This window comes from Mesitornis unicolor, unplaced genomic scaffold (assembly GCF_000695765.1).
Source record: "Mesitornis unicolor isolate BGI_N332 unplaced genomic scaffold, ASM69576v1 scaffold49162, whole genome shotgun sequence".
NCBI lineage: Eukaryota > Metazoa > Chordata > Aves > Mesitornithiformes > Mesitornithidae > Mesitornis > Mesitornis unicolor.
The window spans coordinates 13,354-22,991 of record NW_010168129.1 but is presented as its reverse complement, the minus strand read 5'-3'; the positions used below and the strand labels follow the sequence as shown (position 1 = coordinate 22,991).

The following is a 9,638-nucleotide window of genomic DNA, read 5'->3' as shown; positions in this document are numbered from 1 at the left end:
CAGGGCCCGGCGCGCCCGCCCCAGCGCCGCCATTCCCGGGGAGGAGCTGCCCTCTGGCGGTGGGCCTAGGAGTGCTGGGAAAGGCGGGCTGCCGAGAGGCAGGCTCCGGTGCTGACAATTTGCTTGTAAATAGACCGGTAACAGCATAAGTAAAACGAGGCAGAGGTTGTTGCACTTCCAGTTTGTAACTCAGTGCACGGAGTCGGAAATCACTGAAGTTTTCTGCCTTTCAGTGTTTCCTCTCTGAGAAACAGGGATGCTGAGCACTACCTGCTTGTGGAAAGCCCTCTGAGAGCTGTGTGTGTGTGAAAAGTGCTTTGAACAAAGTTTACCGTTCCTGCCACTGTGGACAGGGTAACAAGGGGACGCACTGGCCCTGGCTGCCTGCCCCTCGGCAAACACCACTGCTTCTCTGAACTGCTGATCTTCATAGCTGGATATTTGCTCTCTGCAATCATCATCAAACACAGAACTCCAGCTCCCTAACAGTGATAACTTTATTTTGGATCATGATGTCATTTGTGAGTCTAATGCTCTGGAACAGTGTCTAACCCTTTGGGCTTCTGCAGTTTAGAGATGGCCCATGATGCTGCAAACAGTGCCCACACTGCACAGCATCCTGAGCAGTTTTATTGTGTCTCGCTCTTCACTTCTCTCTGCCTAACCTTTTCTTTCCCTCTACAGGAGAACCTGTACAAATTGCAATGAGTCTGGACATTGCAAGTATTTCCAGTATATCTGAGAGCGACATGGTAAGTGAAAGAATTTTTATTTTATAAGAGATGAGTAGATTCTGCCTGAAAGACTTTTCTGTGTGTTCAGCACAAAAACTGCCATATTCAAGCTGCTTTGCTTTTCTGTGTCGGCTGACCACCTTCAGAGGTGTGATGAGTACAGGGCTCCTTTATGACTGCAGACCATGCAGATGCTATAGTGATGTGGGCTTGCAAGTGAACAGAGATGGTTCCAAAGGTCCTACTGGTCAAAACCCCAGCAACTCCTGGAAAAGAAGGCCCTTGGAAATGGAAACAATCAGTTCTGCATGGCATTTCCTCTCCCTTATTTTTCCTCCGTGTAGCAGCCCTCTGTGTAGGGTAGGGGTGGCTTCTGTTGTATGTTTCTGTTTCAGACAGGGTTTCTTTTCAAGGGGAAATGAGCTGTGACACACTCTGACGCTCAAAGGACTGGTCATCCCAGGAAACCATTTTCAAATATTCAGAGAACATCTTCCCACCACTGATGAGTCTTGGTTCCTTCCACTTCTGGTAACAGCTGGATTTTGAACACTGACTGCTGAAAATTCCTGTTTCAAGTTGACCAAAACTATGGGCAACTTGGGTAAATTCAGCAAATGGTTTCAGTATAAACAGTCCAAAGTTCAGTCAGGAACAATTTCAACACTTAATTTAAGCATCTTCAAGAACACCATTGCTGCCTTTTTTTCTTTCTCCCTCAAGAAATTTAAAAAGATCACTAAAAAAATACTGTAATTTTGATAAATCTGTTCATTTTGGGGAAGGGGCAGAAGCAACACAATTACTTGCCTACCTCTGACTTAATTAAAGGGCCTTGTGAAATAGTTCCTGTTCTGGAGTTTTTCTTCTTAATGGGCCATCTAAATTGCTCTGTCCACATGAAGAACATTGCAGAGGCTTAATCTGTGACTCAAAAAAAGCTGGAAATTAATGTGAATTAAATTCTTCACTTTTGACACCACTATAATTCACTGTATTGAAAACTATAATGGTGCATTATTTGACATGGTTTCTTCTCTGTCACAGGCCGAGAGTAAAATTTTAGAAGTTGCGAAAGCCAAACACTGATAGCTGGTATTTACATAGACCTTTTCTCTTAAAGCATTTTACAAATTACAGATCGAATGAAACAGAACTGCTTCATCCTCCGCAGACAGGCAGGAGGTTTATCTGTGTGTTTATCAGTGGTAAAACACAGCAACTTTGTGTTGTTAACACAATTGTCAGTATCTGTCTGTGACAGAGATCTTCTGAAAATAAAGGGCATTACTGGTTGCATTTACTTCATCGATAAGGAAAGAAGTGAAATAGTACAACAGTGCCCTGTGTCCACCCAGAAGCCTCAGGAAGGAATTATCTTTAGAGCGGAGAATTGCTTTATGCTTTTGTGATGGGACACTGGGAAAATACTCCAGTCACTGCAGGGAGATTTCGGCAGGCTACTCTCAAGTTAATCCTAGAGTGTACTTAGATTCAGAACAACTATTAAAAAAAGATGCTACAAGTTTTGTTTTTTCATTTGTTTGGTTTTTATAAGAGTTTGGTGAAATAACAGGTTGGATTTGCTTACCTTTTTTCTCCAAAGTGCTGATGTTTCTTCCATAATCATGTTTATAGTACATGTGTAATTTTCCAACTTTAGACAATGACTGATTCTTAGTGTCAGTGACTTGCTGTGTGGCCTCATGTGCACTTCCCATTTGGTTTTTTATCTGCAAAATAGTCACAAAAGTATCAATTACAATAATGGTTCATTTAAAAAAAAAAGTACAAGGAGTATAATCTTGAGATCTCAAACACTACACCTTAGAGTATATGAGAAATGTAATACAGTAAAAACTATGACCAAAATCTACCAGGTTTACTGCATGCATCTGAAGCTGAGCTGCGGTAAGTTGAACAAACGTGTGTTCTGTCTCCTGTCGCTGTGTGTAGGGGTGCTGGACATGCATCCTCACAGGTGCTGCTCTCTTTCCCAGGATTACACAGCTACTATATATTTGCGGCAGCGCTGGACAGACCCCCGCTTGGTCTTTCATGGCAACAAAAGCTTCACGCTGGATGCTCGTCTAGTGGAATTGCTCTGGGTACCAGACACGTACATTGTGGAGTCAAAAAGGTCCTTCCTGCATGACGTCACTGTGGGAAACCGCCTCATAAGATTGTTCTCTAATGGGACTATCTTGTATGCTCTAAGGTAAATTAACCTTTGGCTTTGCTGCTGCTGATGTTTCAGAATAGGTTTCCAGAATTATGCTGGATATCAACTGTCATGGGTAATGAGTTTGAGGTCAACAAGCCAACTGTGGCCATACTCTTCTGATCCATTGCCCCCTGTTCTGGCCACTTGGAAATGCCAGCCAAGGATCAGGATTTCCTACCATGGAACATGCAGTGTCCTGAGCACAGTGGCTGCTCAGGAAGCTCCCAAGTTTAGGTGTCAACCAAGACCAGTGAGATGGAGGCAGAGGAGGAACGGAGGGAGGACATCGTAGCAGTAAAAGTTTAACAGATAGTGGGAAACTTCTTGCTTATCCAGTGCCATGTAGCCATGATCTCTGCTTTTTAGCAAAAGCACATTTGTACATGTACTGCAGAAATGTGCACTGTAATTGTGTTAGCAATTCTGACAGTTCTCTCTTCTCAGCTCACAGTAACTGTGTCTCAGGTGCCTGAACTGCAAAGTAAAGCTGCCATAAACTAACTCGTTTACCCTCCACATCAGAGCAAGCCAGAGGACGTGCGCAGTTAGTTACTGTGCCTCAGGTGACAAGTGGTAACGTCTCAAGATCTGCAAACTGTAGCACTGGAAGACATGTGAATCTACACTAAATGGCCCACACAGCAAAGCAAAATTCCTTCTTCAGTTATGCTTACGTCAGTGGGACTGCAGAGAGCGTATTTTCTTAAGGAGGGTTCTCTCTGATTGTATCAGTCCGTTCATTTCATAGGCCAGAATCATCTAAATGACAGAGCAGTCTTTGGGGTCTAGTTTGCTATGAAAAACAGAGATATTTCAAAAGTCGCAATAAAGCATGTAATGGAGTTCTTTCTCTTCCAACAGAATCACTACTACTGTTGCTTGTAACATGGACCTGTCAAAATATCCAATGGACACACAAACATGCAAACTGCAGCTGGAAAGCTGTAAGTATCACATTCTAGAAAAATGCCTTTATTTTAAATGTGTTTATTCATCTGTAACTGTGCATCTTGACTATTTGGATTCATCACAGTGGCTTTCTGGAGTACACTTTTATTCCTGCAAAGACTAATGTGCAAAAGAAAACAACTTTGCTTCATCATTCTTCAAATGCTTGTGCTGTAATCCACAGTTGAGAGGATTCTTGTCACTGTGCAACTTGTATAAAAAGAGCGATAAGTAATCATGTTTTTATTAAAGAATAGATAGTTCAAAGCATCTTCACAACTAACTTGTGGGGTAAGTCCACGGGATGGAATACAGCAAGGAGCAACTTTTCACATTTTTAAGTATCTACCACGTGTTGCACCTCCCAAAGCTTCACTGTGGAAAGGCAGTGTGGAGGGTGGCTCTTACTAAAATATGAGTTGAATGTACCTCTAGCACTCATGGACTGAAACTAAGGGCAAACCCCATTTTGTGGTATATGTCTCTCTGTGAGGGATGTCTGTTACAGCAGTGCAGACGATGGGACCCTCATCAACCAGAGGAGTCTCAGCCTTGGAAGCCTCAAGAAAAGGAACAGTGAGTTCTTCTCTCAATTAATTTAAAAGCTCATCCATGGTGAGGTTGGTTGTAAACTGATAACAGGTAAATGCAAAGACTGCAGCAAAATTTAGGACACTATGAGGCTGCTCTTCTGTCTCTGTGAAGCTCCACAAGAAGTTAGCAACCATCTGCCACTTCATGTCACAAAAAGAAGTCTACAATCTCAATACTGAGAAGACCAGACTTTAACTTCTGGGGTTGCAACTTGAAGCACCTATGGAAGCACAGATTATTTTCACATTAAAATCATATTAGTTCACCATGGTTAACTTCATTACCAAGAACAGCTCTTGAAGTAATAATGATTGACCTCTTCTGCTAAAGCATCGCTTGTTTGGGCCTGTTTTAAAAGTGATTGGGTCCTACATCATGCTCAGTTGCTGTATAATTCCAATGAAATTACATGCATATTGCCCACTGGAGATTTCATTAGGATAAGTGCCCAGAAATAATGCTATTTAAATATACACCAGATGAATTAACAACAATCTATCATTTATTATAAAATTTTCCCAACTAACCACAATTTATAAAACAGCTTAGAAACTTTGAAAAGTCACACACTTAGGATTCTACACAGGGATTCATACCCTGGACACCTCATTTAGGAGTTCATCATACTCAAGCTCTGGTAATTTGTGTCTAATAAAAAACACAATTAGATAAAAATAGAGCTGCAACTGCATCTTGTTCCTTCTAGCAGGATGAGCAGGTTATTATCAGAATCAAAGCACCCCTACTCCTTTTCTCAAAGAAAGGCACTTAATAAAAGAATCAAATTAATGAGATTGATGGGCTTGTTTCCTAAATGAAGTGAAATTTTTGACGTGAATGGCAGGTTGGTGACTAAATAAGAGCTTTCTCCCTCAGACTGAGGTATCCCTCAGTCCACCCTGAGGTCACGTTATGCCATCCCTTACATTCCTGGAGGCAATTACTCAGCTGGCATATATGGAGCTTACCGATAACTGCTTGAGTTGTTGATCTCATCTGGCTCACCATTTTGAGGTAGGAACTCAGGGTAACCTAAATGTCAGAAACATTTATTTGTCCTCAGTAACTTAAAGCCTTTGGGGGCAAGGAGGAATGATTTGTAGAAAAAGCTGCTTTTGTGAGCAAGTTTTCAGGAGAATGCATACGCAGTCAGAAAAGCCTGGTTCACAGCCACATGGCAGTCTCACCTCCGAGCTCTTGACTAACTGAAAATGCCTTTTCTGGTATTTTTAAGCACTTGACTAGACGGTTCAAAGCAATGTGCGGCTGCTAGCTGGTAAGGGGCTCAACAGGATCTGTATTTGCTTTTCTTAACTTCTGCATTTCTCCTGTTCTCCTCTCGTGACTGAAGAGACCACGTTTGAGGGTTGATCACTGCAGTGATCACTGCATCCTGCTGCACGTAATGAAACTGCGGATGACACAAATATATGATATTTTAAAACAGAAATACCCCATGTAAGTGATTGAAATAGTTATTTATGTTCTCTTTAGGGGGCTATGATGAAAATGATGTCATCTTCACGTGGTTGAGAGGAAATGACTCTGTCCATGGCATAGAAAAGTTGCGGCTCTCTCAGTACACAGTGGAACGTTACTGTACCCTGGTCTCGAAGTCACAGCAGGAAACAGGTAAATCAGTGACACCGCAAAGCAGGAAAACCTCTCTTTAAGTGTCCCCCCTCCCACCTCCCTTCCCTTCTATGGGCCAGTATCTTTTGACTCAACCCTAAACCAACAAGTGTTTAGCAAATCTTAATTTCACAAAAAGAGACAGACAGAAAGATTGTGAAATCCAATTAGTTGCAATCAGGATATTCTGTAAGATGGAAATCCATGGAAATTTTGGGGGTTTAATATGCTATATTCACTTGATGAATTTTCAAATTGTTTTTTTTATGCTTCACCTCTTTCCTTCTCCACATACACCCAAATGAACGCTCTCTCCCTTCCTCCCAGATGTGCAGACTACAAATATTACAGAGAGCCATGTTTACAGTAACTGGGAGTAAAATTAGCTTTTAAAATATACCTTTGTTAGTAAATTAAAATTCTATACTGTTACGATGGTCTAAGATTGCTTTGTACATCAGAATTCAAGGCCTTTTTTTTTAATCAGTGTAAATACTCCTGTCTCCAAACACAGACACTACGAAAGAGGGCACAACTTCCTTGGAACCACCAGGTTTTAAAAATAACAATGGTTTGTTGTTTACTGTAGTGTACACAGCTCACAAACAACAGGGGTTTTGTTTCTACATTTAAAGGGAACTATTGTTTAAACAGCAGAAATAGCTCCTGAAAATATTAGCAATCCAGGCCCAGAACCCTTGTGTCAGTAACACAACAAATTGATTTTAAAGAATTGGCTGATTCTTTTTGAGCACAAAAAGACACAGTTATTAAAGATCACAAATTACTAATGAATACAGGGGGTCTAAATCCCTGAGATGATAAGGTACTGGGATGCTCTGGGGTGTGAGCCAGAGCACACTGATATCGAGAGGAAAATCTTTTGTTTCTTTCTCAGCCATCAGATAGGACTGAACTTGGCAATGCCCCTTCAAAGCAGTTACTGGGAATAATGTGCTGTGCTGAATAGAAGAGAATAGATGAAAGCATCAGCCCTTCTCTGCTCTGAGTTAACACACTGGTATAAAATGTCTTCACTGTGGATTAAGTTGAGGACCCGCTTTGCAAGCCACACATTGGTTTAGATGTCTCTTGTCCAGCAAATGCTGTGCATACGTGTCCTCTCATCTAGGATACGCTGGATAAGTAAGACCTCTGAGGCAAGAGGTCAACCTTGTGTAAGTAATGCATCTCCCATGATTTTAGTGCAGCTCTGCTGAGGTGCATCAGCTGAAGAGCTGGTGCTGGGCTGTCCCAGTTTCAGTTCAAGTGTCCTTGGGAATCTCAAGTTCACTTTTTCTTTCTTTCCTGAACAGGCACTTACCCCCGACTGATATTGCAGTTTGAGCTGAGAAGAAATGTCCTTTACTTCATTTTGGAGACCTATGTGCCCTCCACTCTGCTTGTCATGTTGTCTTGGGTTTCTTTTTGGATCACGTTGGATTCAGTGCCTGCAAGAACCTGCATTGGTGAGTTACTGCCTGAGGCAGGGAGAAGATTAAGGCAGGCAAGGGAGCCTCCGAGGGCCAAGAAGACAGTAGTTTTCTTGAGCTCTCTGCTCAGTGATGTGTGGTCTGCTCACGTTCTGCTTTCACTTGTGGCAGAGCTGGGTTAGCGGTATGAAGCGTGGATGATACGCTGTGGCTGACACTCTTGCCCACCTGCAGAGCTGCATGTGGCCAAGGCTTGTGGTAGCTTCACAGCAGAGAGCAGAGGACAGAGCACACATTCTTTGTGATGGGCTTTTGAGGGGGCAGGGAGGGGTGATTTTTTTTACTAAAAGCAAGAAAAATCAAAGAGCCAAGTGCCTATTGGAGCCAAGTTGTCAGAGGCAGGAAGAGCCTGTGTGAAGCTTGTAGCTAGTGCTACACAAAGCATTTCAGTTGATGGATGATTTGGATTTGGTAAGAAGTGACGTGCTCTATCTGGCTAGTAATAGTGACAACACGTGCAGAAGGGTAGGCCAAGCCTATTCCAAAGCATCCACAAGACAAGGTTTTGCCTTTTCTGCTTTCCAAGGAGTAACGACGGTGCTTTCCATGACAACTCTGATGATTGGCTCACGAAGTTCACTTTCAAAAACCAACTGTTTTATTAAGGCCATTGATGTTTACCTCGGCATCTGCTTCAGCTTCATCTTTGGTGCCCTTGTGGAATATGCAGTAGCTCACTACAGCTCATCACAAAAGTGTGCAGCTAAAGCACCTCAAGAGGTGAGGCCTGATCTACCTTAATTAGCCCGGTTATCTTGGATCAACAATAATTAGCCCTCCATTGACAAATGGTCTTCCTGTTAGGGAATTGCTTCTCCTAATTGTCACTAAATCTAAAATTTTGTGTGCAAGAAATGTGTGAATAGCACTAGACCACTGGGTTTCTTGATGTAGACTTCTGCACTCCAGCAGAAAAAACTGCAGCCTTAGCTGGCAGTCATGTTAGAGTCACGGGACTGCACCCACTTTGGCCTCCCACCAGCATGGGGACTGTAGCCCTGAGCTGAGCTCATGTGAGAGCATGAAGCACCTCTGTTCCTTTCAAACTGCAGCCAAAGAAGAGGCAGCATAAGACACGCCATCACTCTTCTGTGGAATAGCTCTCATTACGACACTAATTAGGTAATTTGCTCTGCCACAGGAAAGCTGAGCCCTTCTTCCTCCCTTCCCTGAACACAGTATCAGACATCAGTGCCACAATGTTCTGTGGGGGTTGTGTGAGAGAGTGAATTGTTCAAAGTGCTCTGCTTTAGTGGGAGAAATTAAATAGTCAGGTGTGATTGTAGTGCAATGGAAAGCAAGGGTCCAAATCCTGTTGGAAGGATAGGAGGTTCCCCACCTTACTGCTGATTTCCCCAGCCATTAAGTTACTGTGTAGAAGTGAAGAGATGGATGTCTTGATGAATGTTAGGTTGATCGGTGACAGAGCGAGACTCCCTCAATGATCTCAAAATACCTCTAGAAATACGGTGGTGAAAATACAGGTATCTCTGGGACTTCAGGCACTTCTGAAAATAGGCAGTAGCTGAAAGGTATGTTTGAATATTGGAGGTTTTGGTGAACATGTATGAACCTGTGTTCTTTTATCTTTATTCTTATGGTCTCCTTATTGATTAAAGCAATCTTCCTCTGCAGGAGAAGACAAACCCTAAAACTAACTGCATGCTCTTGTTTCCTAGGGGCCTGCAAATGAACTTACTAAAGAAATGGAAGAAGTCAACATCACTAACATCCTCAACAGCTCCATTGCCAGCTATCAACGGAAAATCAGCTTGACAAGCATTGAGCTTTCCAGCGATAATGTTAACTGCAGTGACTTGACCATGAAAACTCATGAGAAAATCAAGCGTGTCTTGAAAAACAAAATGCACAGAATTATTGGTTATTTCACAATTCAGAACCCCAGCAATATAGACCACTATTCCAAATTGCTTTTCCCTTTGTTTTTCATGCTGGTCAATGTGTTTTATTGGGCTTATTACCTATATTTTTAGTAGAAATGAGTCTCTTCAT

At 42.3% G+C, this 9,638-nt stretch overlaps 1 protein-coding gene across 2 annotated transcripts in view; it reads left to right on the top strand.

Moving 5' to 3' along the window:
- GABRP (gamma-aminobutyric acid (GABA) A receptor, pi) overlaps positions 1-9,619 on the top strand; it is a 12,606-nt gene extending 2,987 nt beyond the window's left edge. Inside the window, exons 3-9 of one of the 2 annotated variants that reach the window (XM_010178902.1) lie at positions 685-752; positions 2,735-2,952; positions 3,820-3,902; positions 5,995-6,132; positions 7,449-7,601; positions 8,152-8,345; positions 9,305-9,619. In XM_010178902.1, the coding sequence (XP_010177204.1) occupies positions 685-752; positions 2,735-2,952; positions 3,820-3,902; positions 5,995-6,132; positions 7,449-7,601; positions 8,152-8,345; positions 9,305-9,619 (1,169 nt within the window). The remainder of the gene's footprint in view (positions 1-684; positions 753-2,734; positions 2,953-3,819; positions 3,903-5,994; positions 6,133-7,448; positions 7,602-8,151; positions 8,346-9,304) is intronic. The other variant, XM_010178903.1, reaches the window with a different exon arrangement.
- The last annotated feature ends 19 nt before the right edge of the window (positions 9,620-9,638 follow it).